This window comes from Xenopus tropicalis, chromosome 8 (assembly GCF_000004195.4).
Source record: "Xenopus tropicalis strain Nigerian chromosome 8, UCB_Xtro_10.0, whole genome shotgun sequence".
NCBI classification, from domain to species: Eukaryota; Metazoa; Chordata; class Amphibia; order Anura; family Pipidae; genus Xenopus; species Xenopus tropicalis.
Genome location: NC_030684.2, coordinates 101,031,134 through 101,054,301, shown reverse-complemented (window position 1 = coordinate 101,054,301; position 23,168 = coordinate 101,031,134). Strand labels below are relative to the sequence as shown.

Here is a 23,168-nt window from a genome sequence, read left to right as displayed (position 1 = left end):
AGATCAACCACTCTAAATCGATTATTTTTCCCATTGACCCACTCACTCCGAACACACCGGTCTGTGTATCTCAGCTACAGGTCCTGTCTTCATTTTAATACCTTTGCTTAATGGTCCATAAGGATCCAGATAGGTATGAAGCAGCCAAATTGGACCCGGTGGTGCAAGCATTTAAGTTTGTGCAAAAGCTGGTAGATGATCCCCTTCCAAGCCAAAAACTGATCTATCTAGCAAGAGGTTGTCCAGAGAAATTCAATGCCATATGGGGTACCTTGCTAGAAATAGCTGAATGTATAAATATACCTCTTTCCATACTTTTCGATTTGGTGCATTTGCCTCACTTTGCAATCCTTTCTTTTCTTTCCTTCTGTTATTTTTAGTAGTTCTATTGAAAGCTATGCAAAATAAAAGCTTAAAAAAAAAAAAAAAAAGTCTGAAAATCGCTTGCTTTGGTTTAAAAAATTGTGCTTCCTAAAGATTATTGTTGACTGTTTTCACTTTATTTTAGTTTAACCTTCACCTTACTGGGGATATCCATGCCATCACTGCCGCCAACAACCTGGTAGCTGCTGCTATTGATGCCCGTATCTTCCATGAACTGACACAGTCTGATAAGGTGGGGAAGCCTCATGTGCCTTTGTGTGTGTATCATTTTAAATTCAGAGCTTGTAGAACATGCTGCTACTACTACTGACCCACTGTCCACTGATACTTTTACCTACATTTTCCTGGCATATAAAAGCATTTGGTGGCAGTGGAGCAAATGACTTCACCTGCTGTTTGCCACAATGAATGGAAATTCAGTTCTTGTGTGTCTTTGATCAGTGTTTTAGGTTCTTTGCTTGGACGATCCTATAAAACATGTTTTTCTGTAAAATTTTTAGCTGAAGGCAAAAGAGGGCTGGTACCTTTTGCACAGTAATCACTTGGCCTGGCTGCTTTACTTGTGTATGACTTATTCTGCTTGCAACACATGCATGTCTAAATTTGATGGTTATTTTGGCTCATATTGACTGAATTGCTAGAATGTTTATACATGCATGTAAGCTTGGGCACAGTTTTGAGACATTCTGTCAGATATTGGTTGATTTCTCCAAAGTAAAAAATGTATCTCTCAGTGCTCCTTGTCATTGTGTGTATTGGCAAACAGTGAGACTTCCGTTTGCCAATACAGTGACTTTTTGGCATTTTGGGGAGATTAGTCACCTGTGATAGCGAAGATTTATTGTGGGTGACTATTTTCCCCATGGGTCATAAACCTAAGCGAGAGGATTTATTTGTGTAACCGAAAATCAGTTGTGTTGTTAACCTTTTTCTTTATTTTTGTTTTTCTCTCTACTGTAGGCACTTTATAACCGGTTAGTTCCTTCCAACAACGGAGTTCGTAAATTCTCAGATATTCAGATCAGAAGACTTCGGGTAAGCATATAGAATGTAATAAGAGAAAGAAAATACACTGTGTGATGGCTTTCTCTCATTTAAAACTGTAATGCAGACTGGGGCTGAGGAAGGTTGCCCTTTACTTCAGTGGCAGGCAGTCTAAGTGGTGAAAGGTGTTTCTTTACCATTGGAGCAAATGTCTGGTGTGCCATGGGCCATACTGATTTGTGTAATCTTTTTATTTTTGCATTCTATTAGGTTCTGACCTTTCTTGAGTTCTCCCCTGCCCCACTTTCTTCTCTGGTTGATCTCATCATTTTATTCACAGGTTTTTTTTATCCTATCTCCATTTTGTAGTGCCTGTTATTACACTCTTACTTCTACTGCTTTAGCTTTCTTGCTCTCAGCTTCATTGTGTTGAGTTGAACATACTGTTCGTCTTCTTTCTTCTTCCCCCCATTTTCTAAACGCTACTCCTCCTACAGTTTTAGGGGTACAACATCCAAAATCTCCACACTTCTTTACCCTATAGAGGAGCAGGTTGCTTGTGCGGCACTGCTCTGAACCCCCAATTTTTCCATTGACTTTGACAGGGAAGATTTTCAAACTGCTGCCACTCTTAGAGCTTTCAAGCTACACCCCCCAAACTTGAATAACATAATAATGGGGTCACCCCGAATGAAACAGCATCATTTGCTGGATTACCCCAAAGTAGGAGGGGCCCACAACAGCCAATCAAATTTCACCCACTGACTTTTATGGGGAAATTGAAACTGCTGCCAATCTTACAGCTTTGAGGCTACACTCACCAAACTTTGCAGAGTTGGGCACCATACTCATGGGGTCAGCCTGAATGAAAAAATGATGATTGTTGGATGCCCAAAAGTGGGCAGAGCTGTGAACAGCCAATCAGATTTTCCTTATTGACTTGGCAGAAATTCAACCTGATGCCATTCTCACAGTAATAACACCAGGGTCCCGAAACTTTGCAGAGTTAGGCACCAGGTAACTGCGGGTCACGGTTAGAAAAAGTGGGTGGAGCCACCAACATCCCATCCTATTTTACCTATTGACTTTCAATGGGCAAATTCAACTTGCTGCCATTCTCACAGTATTAACCCCAGGGTCCCCAAGCTTTTCACTATTTATGCCAGGGTGCCCACTGTTTGTCACTGGGTGACTTCGACTCAAGGTTAGAAAAAGTGGGCACACCCACCAATCACAATTTACCTATTGACTTTTATTGTTTTAAATTTAAACTGCTGCCATTTTTAACTATTAATCCTAGGGTCCCTGAACTTTGCAGAATTAGTCACTGGGCAGTTCAAGGTTAGAAAAAGTGGGCGGAGCCACCAATCAGATGTCACTTGTTGACTTTCTTTGGGGAAATTTAAATTGCTGCCATTCAGACACTATATTAAAACCAGGGTCCCCAAACACTGCACAGTGGTTTTTACTATATAACTGTGGTCCAAAAATGGGCAAAGCCAACAACAGATCAGATTTCATTCAGTGATTTCACATTTTTCAACCCAACATGAAGTTTTCTCTCAAACGTCCCTTTCTAGTTCTTTAGTGTTCTTTTGGCCCCCTTTACATTCATTTGGGCTATAACATTCTTTTGCCCTATATCATCTTTTTCCTCACACTCTGAACACATGCATTCTCCTCATTTTCTCTTATTCATACTTGGAGGCATAGAATGAAAAAAATGTTCCCTATGGGGAAGAAAAAAAAACCCCAAAAACAAAAGCTGTTATACTTTTGGAAGTATTTTGTGGAGAATGTTTGCATATCTGTCCTGGTGGTGAAACAAAATAGTTTTTTTGGGGCAGAGTGTATACTATCCAGCCTGTGGTTCCTGACATATTTTGTCTTGTCAATCTTTTCCTGACTTAAGGGGATTCAGTTTAGATTTTCTAATTTTCCTTTGCATACAACTGCTGCTCTGTGGGGCATGTATGTGCAGTTAGGATTAGCTTTGCCCCACTGTAGGGCAGTTTTACAAATGCAAGCACACATCTTCCTGAATAAATCATAGTGAGCTCCCATTACTTTGCTTGCGTTAAATGCCATGTGTTCTCCTTTTGTACTGCATGGGCCGGATGACAAAAATAGATTTCATGATCTCTGCTGGTGATTATGCAGTGAGTCACCAGTATAAAATGGAGCTTGTTTGTTCTTTAGTCCCCTAAGGCTGTTTAGTATTAAAGCAATCTGTGTCACACTTGAGGAAAACAGGGTTATGATCACATGGAGCGCTGAGCAAAGCAAGTAAAACTGACAATCATTCAAGCAGAACTGCACTTAATGTGCCCAGAGCCATGACTGCTTCTATCATTTAATCTGTATTTCTGCTCTTCGTGAGCATATTTTCGGCAGATGCCTTTCTAGTAACCTCATTTGGCAGGCCCCTTTAAAGTCGGTCTCAGTTTACTTTTGGCGTTGAATTAATTTAACAATAAATTAAAGGAGAGGAAAGGTACAATTACTGGGGTGTGCCAAAATGTTAGGCACGCCCCAGTGATTGTAATCTTTTGCCTTTTTCCCCAGGCTGGTGTCCTGTTAGGAGAAAACTGCACCAGGACGGGGTAGCGGTAAGCCAGCAATCCTCTTCCTTCTATCTCCATGCCACTTGTGCATGTATGTGCAGTGAAGGGAAAAGCTAAACATAAACACGAGATTCTGCATTTTTACCCTACTGCACATGCGCCGGTCCTAGGATTCGGAGACAAAAGAGGCAGCTACCCAGGGCTGGTGCTGTTTTCTCCTAAGAGGAGCACCTGCCCAGGGTATAATGTGCTCCTGTAAGATTACAGTCATTTGGGGGTGCCTAACATTTTGGCACACCCAATTGTTTGTACCTTTCCTTCTCCTTTGATCTTTTATTTCAGAACAGAAGGTGCTGCATAGTGGGCAGCAAGTAATATGAATTTCTTACTTGTAATCTTTACTGCTGGTGCTTTACCCAAACTGCGTTTGTGCAGCCTTAATTGAAGTTTTGGTACTTATTTCTATGCTTTGTTCTTACTGGCCAATTTATGAATGACTGTCTTTCCTGCCATGCTGATCAGTTTCAGTATTTCAACCTGCAGTGTGGTTTTTGGTTGTTAAATATCCAAAAAAAAAAAAAAAAAGATTTGTTCTTTTAAAGGCAAGAGCCATGAACATGGACCAGATGGTAAATTTAATTTGTACAATCCAATTGTTTTCAATGTTCTTCTCTAACTTCATTTGCACAGAGGCTGGGCATTGAGAAAACAGACCCCACGGCTTTAACAGAGGAAGAAATAAACAAGTTTGTCAGGCTGGATATTGACCCAGACACCATCACATGGCAGAGAGGTACAGGACAATTGTGCCTACATCCAATCTGGCAACCACGTGTTAACCTCTTCAGTGCTATACTACTAACACATTGCCACTTATTGTATTGTAGATGTGTAGGGGACCTGGGCTATGTTATAAAGAGTGGAGGCCCACTTTTGGGTTATAAAATTATTTATTTCAAACTGATATGCTGCATGCCAATTTTGAGCTACAAATCTCACAATTCTTTACATCCTTTGACAGTAGGATTCCTTGAGCTGCAGAGGTTGACATTCTATTATGGTATTCTTCTTATAGGTTGTTGTTTTCCTATATAAATGCAGTAGGCACCCTGTCAGGCAGTCATACAGCAGATTATTTGCAGGTTTGAGCCCTGCCGTTGCAAAGTCCCTTTTAACTTGCAGATCTGGATAACAAAAGGGGTGTAAAATGTCTTCTGTATGTCCAGGCACTTGAGTGCTTCTTACTCATTGTGTTGGCCTTTGTGTAACAATATAGACAGAAATGCTTTAAATAAGTTACATACATTATTGAAATTGGCGATTAATCTACCGTGTAAAATCAACTGGTATTTGGGAACAGATGGCAGATTTGGAATTGTCTGTCTGTTTTTATTATTTTTCTTCAATAACTGAATTGCTTCATTTTTTCTGCTATAAATAGCTAAAACAGGAGGCGTACGCTACAAAAGCAGCAGCTCTCTGCCTAGCCATATGTAGAATAATAACACCAGTGCCTGCTCTGTGCTGGATAATAAAAAATCTAGTTCTGGGAATCTATAGCGTTTTGCAAAGCGTAGTATGGGGAGATGTAACCTGCTACCCCGTGGCTGTCAATGAATGCTAGGATTTTATGTTCCCCATTAGCAGGGGCTCCAGGTTTTCCATTTGCTATACTGTAGCTTCTTTTCTTTTGCTCTGGCAGTAAATGTAGTCTCAAAGTGTAAGCTGCTGAGGTGTGGCCATCAAAGCTGAACATAGAGCACATCTATTTACCCCCAGAATTTCCCCTAGCAGAGTTGTGGGCAGAAACCGCACTCGGGCTGCAGAAAGCTGTAATGGCATAAGCTGAGATGCGATGAGGCTTTTTCATGCATATTACATGGTGCTTCAGACCTGGTGTCATAGTTTGCGCCATTATAGCTGCCTGTTGGCTCACAAATAAGTGATTGCCAGAGTGCTTGTAAGAAGATGTGATGGTGAACTTGGACACTGAATATTCATTGACCACTATTTTATGTGCCTATAGGCAAACATGGCAGTGTACACAAGATGACTCTCTAGGAGAGACCACAGCAGTTTCTCACAACTGTAACTGGGGCTGTGTCTGGCAACTGCTTTGGCGTGGGAAGTCTTGGTTGGTAATCCTATAAAGCATTTCAGAGACAAATTATGAACCCACCCTAAAAAGGGGGTGGCTACTGCAGACCTTATTTTCATAATTCTGTATGGGTATGAAGAGCCAGGTTATATGTGTGTGTGGATATCCCAAAGCTTTAGTATAATGCAAAATGTATAGCCTAGTTAATTTGAAAGCTACACTTCATTTTTGCTCCGTTAAATTACACCAGCACTCCCTCCTTTCTCATGTTTGACTTTTAGATGTTTTTTTAGAGCTATATATTGCCTGTTGTGGGCTTATAACACTCCTTGCTTATTTAATATTTGTACGTCAAGTTGGTGTTTCAGAATGGATTGTCTCTCCTAGGTCACAGCTCGCTATAATACTTGGATAGAAAATCTTTAGCTGCCGTATTACATTCCTGCCTGTGAAACTGCCATGGACAGAAGCCTTCCCTTTACAGTTAAAGTGAGCAAAATGGTAACAAGTACTCTTGCAGAAGAGATGCTCTGTGCCCCCATTATGCTTCACTGTGCCTACTTGTTGTTATAACCTAGTCATCTTTCTGGTATAAATAATTTTTCACATTTAAAAGATTATTATAAAACAATCCATTCTAAAACCACCAGCCTTGCAAATCAAGACACAGAAATAAATGACAATGTTTCTTGCCCATTTAATTTGTCTTTTTTGAATGATAGTGCTTGATACGAACGATCGCTTCCTGAGAAAAATTACAATTGGCCAGGCCCCAACAGAGAAGGGATTCACGCGCACGGTAATTTAATGGAATTTGTGTTTTTATATTAAACTGTGAAATTCTGTGCATGTGGGAGGGTAGTTTAGTATCTAATAGGATAATAACAATGTCTTGTAGTGGCACTAATACAACTAAAGAGTTGCATTACTCGAACACTAACAGTGCTCCTCTTTCTGGGTTCCTGGCCCCAGAAGCATTTATTATAATATGAGGTGTTTAAAGCACACAAGCACTTTGCCATAGGCATGGTGTCTGTAGGGTGGCATATGGCTCCTGAAGCCCGTTTTGTAGATACTAAATGCAGGCCTTCTAGAATAGGAAACCACTGCAGAAGTAAGTGTGTGATAATCAGAGGCTGACATTTTTTTTTCTTATCACTATTCTTATTTCATTTGTTTTAAAGCACCAACAAATTCTGCAAAGCTGCCCATGACAGTACATAATTTAAACTGATTTGCAAAATGTCTAGTTTCAATATCCTATTTGGCATTAGATAGGAAGATGAAGTCCAAATTAGGAATGCGGTGCTAAAACTGGGTTATTTTATACTGCGCATTATGTTTGTTCCCCAGACCCAGTTTGATATTTCTGTAGCAAGTGAAATCATGGCAGTTTTAGCACTAACCGATGGACTGGATAACATGAGGGAACGTCTGGGAAAAATGGTGGTAGCCTCCAGCAAGAAAGGAGAACCTGTCAGCACAGAAGACTTGGTAAGTAGCGGAGCTGTGTATTTAGCCAGTTTTCTGCAGAGGTAACACCAGCCCTGCTATATTAGTACTGTATTTATTACATGATTTATCTTTGCTTCAAGTAATATTGTAAACCCCAGACAGTTTTAATCCTCCAGATGTTGCAGAAATATCCTGACCACTTCTCTTAGTTTCAATTGATGTTTAGCTGCTATACTCTACTGCATTCGCCATATAGGCATCTAAATGCATTTACCCCAAGCTATCTTTGCCTAACATTTGGCACTCTCCAGTGATTTTAACTTTTCTTCTTCTTTTATTGCTTTAAAAGCATTTAAAAAAAATAAAAATAATTTATAGCTCTCTTTGTAAGTATTTATCTGGCCTCAACACCTTGTGCAAAGTAACGTTAAAGTTTATAATTTTCATTAAAGATATACCATATATACTCGAGTATAAGCCGATCCAAATATAAGCCGAGGTACCTAATTTTACCTAAGAAACCTGGAAAAACTTATTGACTCGAGTATAAGCCTAGGGTGGAAAATGCAGCAGCTACTGATAAGTTTTAATAATCAAAATAAATACCAATAAAATTACTTTAATTGAGGCATCAGTGGGGTATATGTTATTCAATATTTATTTTAAAGAAAAACAGTAAACTAGCTCTGTAAGCGGAGAAGAGGGTCAACAAAAACAATATGAGTACTACCCCACGCTCATTGCACATTGGCAAACTGGCAGCAATCCCGATACCGGAGGAGATGTAAGGGGAAATAAGTATTGCTAGTGGGAGCCTAGGCCAGGGCACTGGAGGGTCTGGTTGCAGGTGGCCTAATTTGTACACAAAGGAGAGAGGGTGCTATTCTAGAGGGACCCATGGCACCCGACTCGAGCATAAGCCGAGGGTGACTTTTTTCAGCACATTTTGGGTGCTGAAAAACTAGGCTTATACTCGAGTATATACAGTAGTTACTCTTCTACTTGCCTTGGGTAAGCAGACATCTGATTTGGGGAGGATAAAAGGTTGAATGTGAACTGCTAAAGACCATCAAATAAGTAATATACTTGGCCTTAATATTATACAACCTAATTCCATTCCAGGTTGTTTATTATGTTTCTGTGTGTTAGCAGGAGCTAATAAGCCTTTCCAATAATTCCACAGGGAGTAAGCGGCGCATTGGCTGTCCTAATGAAGGATGCTTTGAAGCCCAATCTGATGCAGACTTTGGAGGCAAGTATAAATGGCAATTCATAGAGGTAGTATTATAAATAAACATTCCTAAATAAAAAGAATATTTGAGAAAAGAAAAAGAACTACATAACGTATGGTTTTGCTCAGTTTAGGAACACCTTTTCATGCCTTTTTTTGTTATTATATTGACTGAAAAAGGCTTTTAGAATCCGCTTACTTGGCGACCTCGCTAAACGAGCGGATCTTACAGTGTATGGCCACCTGTATTCTCCTTTCCTGCATCTTTAAAAAAAAAATAAAATAAATAAAAACGTCTAGAGGAAAGCAAAAGGTTAGATTTGAACTATTGTTTGTAACATTCCTTACAGGGAAATCCTGTGTTCGTCCACGCCGGACCTTTTGCAAATATTGCACATGGAAACTCCTCCATTTTGGCTGATAAAATTGCACTGAAGCTTGTTGGTCCTGAAGGATTTGTTGGTATGCGGAAATATCCAGATAAATAACAATATTATTCGGTATAATATCTTTGCATAATCTTTTGCACTACTTTTGTTTGCAGTGACTGAAGCTGGGTTCGGGGCAGACATTGGAATGGAGAAGTTCTTCGACATTAAGTGCAGATACTCTGGCCTGCGGCCTCATGTAGTTGTGCTGGTGGCCACTGTGAGGGCGTTAAAGATGCATGGTGGAGGTCCAACAGTGAGTGGCACATTGCATTTTAATAATTGCAGAAATGGCACACCACTTTCTCTGTTCTAATATTATTACTGTATCCTGATGTATAAGTTAGTATAAATATTTGGCACCAGTGTTAAAAAGCCAAGCATTTAGCAAAAAGTATTGTAGATTTTGCAGTATGCTTAGAACAATGCTGGCGGTTCTTAAAATTTGCTCTGAGCTATTTCTACTTCTAGTCCATTACTTACCTGTATAGGTCAAATAACAACTGTGACATGTTGCTTCAGAGCCAAGAGTGTGCTGAAAGGCATTTCTTTGTGGTTTTTATGTATTTATATTTTTTTTATTTTTAGATTTAGCTTTTAGGTTTCTGGATTATATTTCTGCAACTTTGCTGGTTGTCTTGCAAGAGACTTGCTTATAGTTGCAATATAGTGCTAATTAGATTACTAGCAACAGCTCAGGGGCCCTGGGTATCATCTCTCTTGAAAAAGTTATTTATTGATGCATCATAGCCTGTTCTCTCATTATAGACAGAGATTAGGCTACATGTGCCTGCGCTGCAGTGGTGTTCTTGAGCTGGTGCTCTGAAGAACACAATATATCCTCTATTTTTGCACTCATGTTCCTTCTGTCATAACATGAGTGCAGATTAATACATGAGCCAAGTGACATTGCTGCAATGGCAGCTTATAAGCAGAGAGCCTGCCTTTAAGCTGCAACTTTGATCCAAAACATAGTAGGTTAGGTTGGAAAAAGGCACATGTCCATCAAGTTCAACCTTAAAGCCTATATATAACCTTCCTAACTACTAGTTGATCCAGAGGAAGGCAACAAAAAAAAAAAACAAAAGTAAGGTTCACTGATTTCAGTTTTTTGCTCTTTTTTACTTCCTTATATGATGTCACACATAGTACTGGCTTCACACAATTCCTATTGGTTGTGTCTCCTGTCAGTCTGACATTGCTTCTTGTGCCTGTGACAGAGTGCTGCAAATCTAACCTAACAGTATGTTCGATTTGTGATATGTCGAGTCTGTTTGCCTATGCCATTGCAAGTTACTGGTTAGTGGTTGGAGTGCAAAAGCAACCAATGAATTGGTCCAAAAAGAAAAAAGTAAGGGCAAACCCTGGACGTGATAATGTAAGCATATAGGAAGTTCTCAGTGTGTCAGGTTCAAAATAGACCACTCCCTTCAAAAAACTGATCAGGGAGACAGAAGGACGACTGATAAAAAGTAGCTTTTACAAGGCCCTATTACCTTTTTTTATGGAAAATTGTTTTTTTAACATGCTGAGAGCATTGTTGGTGGTTTAATAAGAGTTGGACATTGAAGGTGAACAACCCTTTTAAGTCTTTTTTTTTGCATTGTTTCTCCCCTAAGGTTACTGCTGGAGTACCATTACCGAAGGAATACACTGAAGAGGTACTTGTATATTTTCTTCGCCCCTGCATTTCCTTTTCTATAAATAAACTCTTTGAATTGTTAACCTGTGTTCCCTTATGAATGCCATGTTGGAGTGAAAGAATGCTTCTGTGTAGAATACAGGGGATTCTCTGGCAAGCCTTCATTTGTGATGCTGAACATCTCTGGGTTTTAATTTGGCTGGCCAGTAACAGCAGAAACAGACTAATGTTTTTCATAACAAACTCCATTCTTGTTATTGGCTTTCAACAGACTGCACACTGCCAACTGATTAGGCTTTGTGCTTCTCATTTACTTGTCCGTTTCTGTTGTTAGCGGGGTTGTGGGTACAAAACTGAGGCTTAGATACACACAGTTTATTACAATAATATGTTCCCAATGTTAGGTTCCTGAGTTGAGGAAGCTAACTCATCTAGGAGAAGCTGTGCTAATATTCCCACAAAAACTGGTCCCCAGAAAGTGATGATGTATTATTATTTTTTCCATTTCCTCTGCTAAGTTTTTGGTACTAATTTTAAAAGAAAAAAAGTTTCCATTGTGTGAAGATAGTGGCCATGGCATAGCACAAGACCACATTTTGCTGTAATATAAAAATAACTAGCTAAATGTTACAGAATAGCTGCAAGTCTGCATTGCTCCTGAAGCAGCAGCCATAATACAACTGCAAATTATGTTTAGGTGATTCCCCGTCCCCTTTACTGTATAACAAAGCATTGCTTATTGAGATATAAAGCACTGAAGCCATTGGGATTATAGGAGTAGACACAAGCAGCTTCATTTCACCTCTGCCCTGAGCTATGTTGTGCAGAGTAGATAGTTAACTATGTAAGGACCGCAGGTTTTATGCTGTTAAATTTGTACACACAGGCCTAAGGGCTAGGTGCTAAAGCTTTTCTCTACTTTGTAGAACCTAGACCTGGTGGAGAAAGGGTGCAGCAATCTCCGTAAACAGATTGAGAATGCCACCACCTTCGGAGTCCCTGTGGTTGTTGCTGTTAATGCTTTCAAGTAAGATTCTGTGTGCAGGAAGAGGTCTATTGCAACAGGAATTAAATATGTCCATTAAAAAAATACTTTGTTTGCTCTCTTTTTTTTTTTTTTTTTAATAAATTTTTCTCTTGGTTACTCTCTCAGACAAATTTTTTGTCCCTCATTTTTCTCTTAGTGTTGCTTTTTCTATGTAGGTTACCCCCTCCCTATGTTTTGTTTCTACTTCTAAGTGTCTCTAATCCTTGCTCTGCTTCTGGCACGGATTTATTATTATTTTCCCACATTGTGTTGCTATATTCTGCCTCATCATTCTTTAACTGATTTCTTGAGGAACACTATTGCACCAATATGAGGATGACCGTGAAAGTTAGTATAAAGATAAAATAAGAGAATATGAAGAGCATCAGCACTTAGAGATACAATAGAGTCAAAGGGTGTGCAGGATCAAATTAGAAAGAAAAATTGATTGCACTACCTAAGACTAAATGGGAACCTTCGAACAAAAAGGTAATTAAATGTGCATGACGTTCATATTGGGTATACCAAGCAAAATGCACATCAGGCGTATCTTTTAGTGTGGGCAGGCAGGTATCATGAATTTACTCTAAAAGTGTTAATTTTTACCGAGACATGGGGGTGTTGTGGATTACTGGGGTGATGTCAGGGGCACTCTATAGTTGGTAAAGAGGACGGACATGTCTGTTTACCCACGGTCCACCAAAAGTACAGTGTCGAGTGTCCTACCTTCAGGGTTGGAATATACTTTATTTAGCAACTTGGGCACACACCTATCCTTTCTGCTATGATGTGTGTTATTGTTTGGTTTGTTATAAATTTTAAAAAATGGTTTAATAAAGTATAATATATTTATTTGTATAATTTATTTATTTGTTTTTAATGCAAGCACTGTAGGAATATATTTCATTGGAAATGTGTGCAAATTCAGAATAAAAAGCCAACATTCTAATTAAGCATTGTTAGTAAAGCAATATTTTTGTTTACAGAACAGATACAGAGGCTGAACTGGAACTTGTCTGTCATATTGCAAAGAAGGCTGGAGCCTTTGATGCTGTTAGATGTACTCACTGGGCAGAAGGCGGCAAGGGTGCAGTAGCACTGGCACAAGCGGTACAGAGAGCATCTGAGGCACCCAGTGATTTCAAGTTTCTCTATGATGTGGAGGTAATAGGCTATTCATTTTTTTTTTCACAAGTCATTGTATAATTATACAAACAAGCGATGAATAAAGAATTTGGCAGACCAGATTTTCTGTCTGCATTTTCAACTACAGGACAGTCTGTTAAAGTTTCTATCCGAAAGGCCCATGCATATAGCGATGGTGAGGGCAAACTGACAAAACCTCCTCTGCTATGAAATCTTCTCCCCTCTGACCCCATTTTTTTTCCTGTGGTGTAACTAGATACGGGATGTCGTTTTTGAACATTGCTTAATTACAGCTATCACAGCATGCATGGATTTACATTTAACTGAACATCAACAGATTCTCTATACCCCCTAACTTCTGTTGTGTTTCCTAGCTTCCTGTTGCAGATAAAATCCGGATTATTGCACAGAAAATATATGGTGCAGATAATATTGAACTCCTCCCTGAAGCACAGAAGAAGGCTGAATTATATACTAAACAGGTACATACGGGCACAGCTATTGACACCATTTGCCCTAGTCTTATAAGCCGTAACAGCCAGATGCCAGTCCAGATTAGAGATCCCATACCTATATACAGTTCTCAAATATGTATGTATTTATGTGTATACTATAGCAAACAAGGAAAAATTGTGCTCACCACTACATTTTTAACCATTAGGTGGGGGCACAATGTGGCTGAGACTACAAAATTCATATAGACAACAAGAAGAGGTCCTCTGCACTCACCCATTATCAATATATTGTGCATTAAGCTACCAAGAAATGCCCTCTCCTTTAAGCAAAACAGGAGTTGTTTGGCCATATATTGCAATATACTTCAAGCTGGCCAACTATGTCAGTCATCCCCTCTGGCCAGTCCTACACTCGCTTTCATCTGAGTTAATAAGAATTCTACTGCTTCAATATACATTTACCAAAGGGGCTGAGTTTTACCTGCAACTTAATTGCTTTTAAGGTTAAAACCCCCAAACGGTTGCCCTTTTATTGGCCCCACTGGGATCACCAAATATACTATTTGTGCCTTCATCATGGTTGCATGTCCTTCAGACCCATGGGCACCAAAAATAAGCCCCAACCATTTCACAGTGTAAGACACAAGTGTGCTAAGCCTGAGGGAACCCTGTGTCAATAGGCACAACTACCCTCTGTTCAGAACAGGAGGTGAAAAGAGCTGATTGGCTCCAAGCACAGCTGTATAGAAGTGAGTGAGCAAGTTGATGCAAGTACTTTTAATGCACAGTTTTACATGAGGCTGAATGTGGGGAAATTTGTGCAAGCGCAACTGCACTTACAGTCTTAAGTGAGCCCTAAGGAATGTTGTAAGTTATAGAGTGAACTTGAACCAGCCTTGAGGTTCAGTGGCCCTGAAATAGCAATGCTCCATACCTTCAAAGCTTTTAATACAAGCTCCATCTTCTGATTGTTAGGCCATCAGTGTCAATGACGTGTAGGCCTTTCCACTGGCAATTTTGGAGCTTTTGTTCTCCTTTTATATCATTAATCCTTATTTTGTAATAGTATATGGTATGACAACTACCTTTCTGCAGCGTTAAAAAAAACATTACTACAGTCTTTTCTTTGTGTTAGTCTGTCAGTTATTCAGGCATATTCCTTATGCTTTAATGCAGTCTGTAGTATTTGCCAAGGATTCCCTGCCTTTTGCTTTTTATACTGCAGCTTCCAGCATCCCCTAAAAGCTCAATTTAACTTTACTTAACATACTTGCACTACAGGCATTATGTAAAAATTCAGATAGGGTGAACTCTTGTTCCTGTAGTGATATGGAACTTGAAATACTGTTTTTCTTCTACTTTCAGGGATTTGGCAATCTGCCAGTCTGCATGGCTAAAACCCACCTGTCTTTATCACATAATCCAGAACTGAAAGGAGTACCTACTGGGTTTGTCTTGCCCATCCGAGATATAAGGGCCAGCGTGGGAGCCGGATTCTTGTATCCACTTGTTGGAACAGTAAGTCTTAGCTCATGGTCATTTAGCTTTTTGTTATTTAAAGGAGTTACCTTTGCAAAATAAGTAGCAAAACACAACAAGATACAGTTTAATGGGACTGTATCTGTATTGGTGGAACAGAAAGTTTTGCTAATGAACATTCCATTCCCATTGTTCTCATGTGATTGAGGTAAGAGAGTGGGATACAGCCCCGTCCAGATATCTAAGAAGCAGTCTGATTTGTATATGTGGTTTGTATGCCCTGAACTGACCAGTAACTGCTTTTGCTTTTTGCAGATGAGTACAATGCCAGGACTTCCAACCAGACCCTGTTTCTATGACATTGATCTGGATCCTGTCTCTGAGCAAGTGAATGGATTATTCTAAAACGTATAACTCAAAGGTAATAGCCTCTTGTAATTAATAAAACTTTCCTAGGTCTGTACTAATTAAGCACACAATGTAACACTAAAAGCTGAATATTTTACAGAATAGTTTTATGCATTTTTGTATTTTAACGTTGTCACTTAACAGGGGATAACAGCTACACTTGGAGCTTTAGCTGCTGCTTTTCTTCACAGCCTTTGATAAACTCTGTTCTTGCAAGAAAGCAGGGCTGATCATTGTAGTTCCTCGGCTAGCTGCTGAAGTGCTGCAAGTGATCTATCTATCCCTGACTAAAGCTTGCCATACCCAGGCAGATTTAAGCTGAGGAAGTGTACTCCCTGACGGATATCAGGCAGATTTGAAACCCCCCTCAGGGCAAAGACTGCATTTGGCCTCCTTTGTTATCTGATTTTTGGCCCAGGGGCCAAACAATTGGGTCAGCCGCAAAGATTGACTTTTGCAACCTTTCCAAATAAGCGGATCTTATTGGTCAGCTTAAACAGTCTGCTCCTAGTATCACATGGGTGGCTGGTTGAGGATGCTAAGGGGTAGACTACTCGGGGGTGTTAATACCAAATTATTTGTTGATTAAGTCTTCGTAATCGACAGATATACAATATGCTAAGTAAATTACAATGCAATACTAGCAACTATTGAATTCAAATAAAAGCTGTGTATTGATATGTTGACAGGTGTCCCATCATATTAAACTAAATTAACATCCAAAAATTACTGAATTAACACACTAGCAGAATTATGTTTGTTTGCAAAGGATCTGCAATTTTTTTCATGTGTCATTTTGTCTCTTCCCCTTTAGATCCTGATACACCTGACAAACTGTGAAAATTAGAGGAAAAAGATGTAATGACATTTATACCGGACAATCTTTTACTTGTAATTTTAAGCTGGAATTCTTTCTTTCTTTTTTTCTTAATTTTTTGTTATGCGTGAGCTGTTGGTCATCTTTTCAGTTTCAACCTTTAAAATAATAATTTTTACAAACCACTGTGTTATTTTATTTGTTTTAATTAAGCTGTGTTGAAAAATTCTAGAGCAGGGGTGCCCAGACTTTGTCACCCTATGATCTGCTCTTGCCACCTGGCCTCCATCATGAGATCTACCCCAGTTAAAATAGTGTATGTATGTATCACTTTATTTATAAAGCGCCACAAGGGTACGCAGCACTGTACAATCTTATAATATACAAAATTACACAGGGAGGACAAGTGATATCATAAATAAATACAATAAATTTGCCCTTAAGTGCAGGACTGGGCAAAATAATGTTTTAGTGCTCCAGAAGGTAACAGCTGAGCTTTTTCTTAAAGAGTTAGTGAGTGTACCCTACAGAGGGATTCAGGGATAGAGTTCCAGAGGTAAGGAGCAGCGAGATAGAAAGGTTTAAGACGAGAGAGTGCAATGGGTGTGGATGGTGTAAACAGACGGAGGCTCTGAGGAGCGGAGGAGACGACCAGGAACATGTAGGGAGACCAGTGAAGAAATGTAGTGAGGAGCAGAGGAGTGAAGGGCTTTGAATGTCAGCAGAAGGATTTTGTAAGCTATCCTTTGCTTAACAGGCAGCCATGCAAGAGAGCTTAATTGAGGCTGAGCAGGTTCCCTCTTAGGAGAGAGCAGGAGGATCCTGGCAGCAGAGTTTAAAATTGATTGCAGGGGAGAGAGGTAGGAGTCTGGGAGGCCGGTTAGTAGGCGATTGCCGTAAGCGGGAAAGGATAAGGGCATGTATTAGTGTTTTAGCTGTTACTTGTGAAAGAAAGGGGCGTATCTTGGCAATATTGCAGAGGAAAAAAAATGGCAGGTTTTGGCAGTGTTATTAATATGGTTAGAGAAGGAGAGGGACTGGTCAAAGATAACCCCAAGGCAGCGTGCAGAATTTACAGGGTTGATGGTCATGCCGTCAATAGTAATGGTGAAAGGAGGAGTAGGGCGCAGGTTTGTGTCTGTTTTCCTGTGCCAGTGTGTGCGCAGCTCTCCTCTTTCCCTTCTGCTGCTCCCCCCTCCCTCAAGAATGCTAAGAACCACACCCCCCTTAGGAATGTGTGATCTGAGCCAACACTGCACATGTACACCAGTCTTGGGTGCAGGAGTGAGGCATTATGGGAACTTTCTTTACACAGCTCAGCGCTTTTTTTTTCCTATGAGGGAAAAAAAGTGATCTACGGGTAGACCGCTTGGGCACCCCTGTTCCAGAGCCTTTTTTACAGACATCTAGTCAGAATTTTGACTTAGTGCTTTTACATTACTGAAGGGGCCAACAGCAGAAGTAGTGATGTGCTGATCTGCACCTGACCTTAACCCTCTGAGCCTCTGGTATTCATAGACCTGTGCCCGCCCATCTCTGAAGTCACAGAAGGGGTGGGGCACACAGACGTGATACTCTAAATATATATCTGGTGATGGAAGCAGGCATAGTAGGGTGGGCGGATGGTAAAGTTAAGCCTGAACTTTTTCGTGAGTCTTTTCCGGCGATTTCCCGAAATTGCGCCGCCGTGTGTGCCATCCCATCGGCGACTTACATTGTCGCTGGTGGGATGGCAGGTGAAGGCAACTCGGGGAGATTAGACGCCCGCGAACAGGGAGATTTGTCGCGGGCGACTAATCTCCCCGTGTGCCAGAGCCCTAAGGCTTCTAAAGAAGATCTGCATCTCTAAGTAAATTGATGTGTTATATGGCAAGAGCTTAGCAACAAAGAAAGGAAACAATGTGGCAGTTTTCACCATTATATAACACTTCCTTCATCTTATCAAACTGTTTCAAACGAAAGAACTGATGAAATCTACCATATTGTTTACACTGTGGGTCTAATATTTGCTCTCTTTTAGCACCAGTTACCTTTATCATCCTCTGTGAGATTGGTCATCTGGTCAAAACCTAGACTAGGGTAGAAAACTGGAAAATTCTAGGTGGTGTTTTGTTCTCTTTTCTCATATGCCAGGGCCCCATCAAGCCATAATTTGCAACAAAAGTTATGAACTGTGCCCCAGTCCCTGATTTGCATCTGGTGAATAGCAAGAAATGTGTGATTCGAAGCAGTTGGTGGCAGCTCGAGACAATACACCTACGTAGCAGAACCCTTTTGTTATAGAGCATAAGAATTAACAATCATAAACATAAGTATTCTTATGACTCAAGCCATCTTAGTGCTTGGCATTATGATTTTTCCATACAGAAATTGAAAATTCCTTCAGCTATTGATTGTATATACCATTTGGGGCCTTTTAACTTATTAAAGAACAATAAGTATTAAATGTTCTTTTATTACTTTAGTAAGGCTCTGTATTACTGAATGGGACCTCATACCCTCTCCTGCTGACTAATTCTTGAAAATTCTGCAAAAGGTTCATCTTCTCTCTGAAAGACGATTAACAGAATTAAAAAGAAATTTAACAGTTCCTTGTAGCAGAAAAGAGAAAGAAACACTTACTCATATGTCCTTGCGGATGCCTACAGCTTTCTAATTAACACACGTTCTGCACATTACATTAAACAAGATTTTGTGCCGAGGATGTAGTGTTGTTAAATGTATGAGGTGTTTATACAGAAAAGATTACCCTGTTCACTTGCCGTTCAGTACTTTTTTTATTTGCTCTCTTCACCATAGAATAGTCAGCAGATTTGTATGTCTGCTTTTTATACTGTGCAGTGACAGGTTTGCATGTTTTCACAGGTTGTCGCTAACTATAATGTATGTTTTCTTATACCTGCCATAGCATTTCAGTTACATAAAGTTCACGTGGCCTACACAACATGTAAAGTGTCTCCACTGTTTGATGGGAACAAGGAGCATTTAAATAGAGGCAAACGGATATAACCTCATAGTTACCGGACTTGTTGCCGTGTGCTTTATATATAATCTATATTCCTTATATTACCCAGTTAGCTTCCCTTGTGCAAGGTAAGTTATAAAGAAAGTTAAATCAAGAAAAAGACAGCACAAAGGGATGTATAAGTTTTAGGAAAAAGGAAAAGGAGTACAGGGGAGATCTTCTATACAAGAAGATCAGGGCTATCCTATTAATATCAGGTGCCAACTCATCTAATGAGTGTGTATTACAGAAAGATTACAATTTTAAAAAATAAGATTTTACCATGTTAGCCAGTGTGAATTGTTTAGTGGTGAGTTCAACTTTGCTATATATATATATATGTGGTTGGATTGACAGCACTCGCAGGTTCTTTTCACAAAGTGTTCACGCAGTCATCATAAATAAAAATTAGGCTTTATTTCGTCCAAACAAAATAAAGCCTCATTTTTATTTATGATGACTGCGTGAACACTTTGTGAAAAGAACCTGCGAGTGCTGTCAATCCAACCCTGTATGTCCACATTAATTGCACAGGCACCCAGGTATTGCCTCTCTTTGTGGTGTGCAGCTTGCCTACGAAACATATATCTATATATATATATATATATATATATATATATATATATATATATATATTATATTGTATTGTATTGTACTATATGGTATGTTTATATATGTGTCTGGACTTAACTTTTAGGTAGGAACATGTAATAATTGCAATAATTATCAGAATGTAACTTATTCAATACATCTAATTAGAGAGCATAAATAACCTTTCTAGTGATGATAACTACTCTTAATAGGTGTGTGGTACATACTGTGTGCAAAGAAATCCATCAGCAAGCACTATTAGGCATGGTACTCAGGATAACCATATAGTAAGCACTATCTGGCATATTTATTATTCTCTGCCCTGAAAGGGATGCTGCAACTAGAAGTCTGCTCATTTTAGTTATTATTTGTAAGCAGACAAGGATCCTGCCAGCCTCAGCCACATGCTACCTTATATTATAGCAGCATGTGTTTTTGGATGGGCAGACTGCATGTTTACTTACAAGCAAAAGCTTTACACAGCACAACAATGGCAAGTGAATATTACAGTACATTTTTCTGTTGATAATATACCATGTATGGGACCTATTACCTGGAATGCTTGGGACCTGGGGTTTTCTGAATAAGGGATATTTCTGTAATTTGGATCACCATACTGCTAAAAATCATTTAATAATTTAAGTCATAGTCAAATCAACCCAGAAGGATTGTTTTCCACCAATATGGATTCATGCAGCTTAGTTACCATCAAGTACAAGGTACTGGTTTAAAATAACGTTTGGTATGATGTAGACATTGATATTTTATATATGGTAATACCAAATAGATACATTCATCCTTGCCTAGTGACAAGGAGAAAGGAAAGGTAGGGTTTTAAGCCATAGGGGCACATTAACCCTATGGGTCCCTACAATACTAAAAGTTTACTTAAAGGTAAACAACCCCTTTCAGACTAAGGGAAATTAAAATGATGCTGTTCTGTATCATACAGAGGAAGATCACCCTGAAAATGACTACCCAGAATACTGGTCACAAGTGAAGTTTAGCAAAAATTAAGAAGCCCGTAAACATTGTTTTGTGGTAAACATTCATTTTTCGAAAGATACTATTTTTTCCAGCTGGTTGTGGTTTTAACTGGGACACTTTTAAGGCCAGAAGGCTAAATTAATGGCCCTAAATGTTTTTGTCTTACTGGTTTGTTAACACCCATAACCCAACCTGAAATCAGTTCTTTCTAAAGTTCACATTATAAGACATATTTCTCCCTAATGTGCATTACACAACGGGCATTGTCCTCTAAATATACAATATAGTCCATATTCCCTTCAAAAGTTCATTCTGTACTTCACACACAAGCTGGGAGCTTTCACTGTCACAATCTGTAGTGTTATTTACTGGTGAGTCCATGAATCAACTATTTTAGTACTTGATAAAATACACGTATAATAAGCAATTAAAGTGAAATTAACAGCAGCCATACTTTAGATTCATGACAGTGGTGAAGCAGCAAATTGTACTGAGCCAAAAAGTTTGCTCATTTCTACACATTACAATAAAGGTTATAACAGTTCCATGTTTTTGTAATTATTGCATTGATAGTCAAAGCCTGTTGGTCTGAAATACTAATTTATGAAAGCATTCATGTTTGGTTACATGGCTATATGGTCTGTTGTTAGCTACCTCTGTTGCCTGCAACTAGGAAAAAAAGGCTTTGTGTAGTCATTAAGGTGACCATAATTAAAGGAATACTTTCATGGGAAAACATTTTTTTTCCAAAAAGCATCAGTTAATAGAGGTCCTCCAGTGAAATCCTGCATTAAAATCTGTTTTTAAAAAAAAAAAATATATATTTTTTTTTTAATTAAATTTTGAAATTTCACATGGGGCTAGCCATGTTCTTCATTTCCCAGGTTCCCAGGGTGCTCCAGCCATGTGACCTGTGCTGTGATAAGCTTCAGTCACACTTTACTGCTGCGCTGCAAGTTGCAATGATATCACCTCCCTCCCAGCAGCCGATTAGCAGAACAATGGGAAGGTAGCAAGATAACAGCTCCCAATAGATATCAGAATAGCACTCGATAGTAAGAAATCCAAGTCCGGCTTGGGGCTCCAGTTACATGGGAGTAGGAGAAACAATAGGTTACCTGAAAGCAGTTCTAATGTGTAGCGCTGGCTCCTTCTGAAAGCTCAGACTCAGGCACAATGCACTGAGATGGCGCCTACACACTAATATTACAGCTACAAAAATACATTTGTTGGTTCAAGAATAAAATGTTAAATGGTAGAGTGAATTATTTGCTATGAAAACAGTGTCATTTAGAAATAAAAAGTAACAACCTCTTAAGTCAATTGTAGAATGTCAGCTTTGAAGCCGGGGGATCTTTTCAAACTTGTTCAGCACAGAATCATTTTCAACTCATTAAATATGAATATGCAATGCCTCCCAAAAAAGAGCTCCAAAATTGGATATTAAAATATAGCAACCCAGATGTTAAGATTTTGTTGTGCGTGTATGGCGGCTCTACAAGACGACCGATATCGCAAAGGCTGCGGATAACGGTTGATTGGGCGGGTTAAAAGCTTTTGATTGTTACATTCAGGGCTGAATCGGCAGATGGAGGTAGAATTTCTATTGTCTTATCATCTATTATCTGATGATTCAGCCCTGAATGTCAATGGAGGGTGGGAACGATCTTTTCTGTGACCAATGGTTGCAAGAAAGATCGTTATTGCTACATGTATGGCCACCTTTAGAGTAGGATTGAATTCCTTTCTGTCTGCTGTTCCTCTTCATTAACTGCCTCTATAGATTTTTATGATATTTTAAAAAGTTAATATTTTTTCTATCATAATTTATAGCAAGAAATTGCATATTGCTGCCAGTATATTCTCCCATCCTGCATTCTTAAGATGATGACTTCCTTCCTTTGTTTTTATTTTGGGTATGGAGGCTGCATAACCTACATATCCCCATATTCCACTTTTCATACACAGTGACCTAAAGCTTACAAGAGACAAATTAAAATATTAAATTATACATTTATTCTTGCTATAGTTACTATGGTGATTTATGACATGGGCAAATTCTGACACAAGTCATACACAGTGGGAAATGTGCTGAAGCACAGATGTCATAAGTAATTCACTTCTTACAAAGAACCAAATTGCCTTCTGAAAAGGGGTGTTTATGTAACCCAAAAACTAGTATTTTACTGGATAAGCTTGGTATACACCTTGCCTGTGCAATGTGTAATATTTTTTAACATACGTTAAATGTTCCTTGGATTTTACTTTTTACCCACCCGTTGCCTGAGTTTCAGTGTGTTCATTCTCTTTTCCCTGACTACAGTATAATACCTTCCTCCACATTTAGCTTCAATATGATGCTGTGAACCAACTTGCAACCACCTACATCCGTTGCCAAGCACAGTCATCCCATTTCATTATATAGCAGCAACCTCTTTTGTTTTTCTAGCTTTCTAGGCTACTTTTTG

The 23,168-nt window shown here is 39.2% G+C and overlaps 1 protein-coding gene across 1 annotated transcript in view; it reads left to right on the top strand.

The window, feature by feature from the left end:
- mthfd1 (methylenetetrahydrofolate dehydrogenase (NADP+ dependent) 1, methenyltetrahydrofolate cyclohydrolase, formyltetrahydrofolate synthetase) overlaps nt 1-16,299 on the top strand; it is a gene marked incomplete at its 3' end in the record, with an annotated part of 37,866 nt that extends 21,567 nt beyond the window's left edge. Inside the window, 15 exon segments of the mRNA NM_001008006.1 lie at nt 509-616; nt 1,345-1,419; nt 4,623-4,725; nt 6,753-6,829; nt 7,384-7,524; nt 8,669-8,737; nt 9,067-9,178; nt 9,261-9,400; nt 10,764-10,805; nt 11,713-11,813; nt 12,800-12,977; nt 13,334-13,441; nt 14,780-14,932; nt 15,209-15,314; nt 16,116-16,299. Coding sequence (NP_001008007.1) covers nt 509-616; nt 1,345-1,419; nt 4,623-4,725; nt 6,753-6,829; nt 7,384-7,524; nt 8,669-8,737; nt 9,067-9,178; nt 9,261-9,400; nt 10,764-10,805; nt 11,713-11,813; nt 12,800-12,977; nt 13,334-13,441; nt 14,780-14,932; nt 15,209-15,298 — 1,497 coding nt within the window.
- Nucleotides 16,300-23,168: the final 6,869 nt, after the last annotated feature.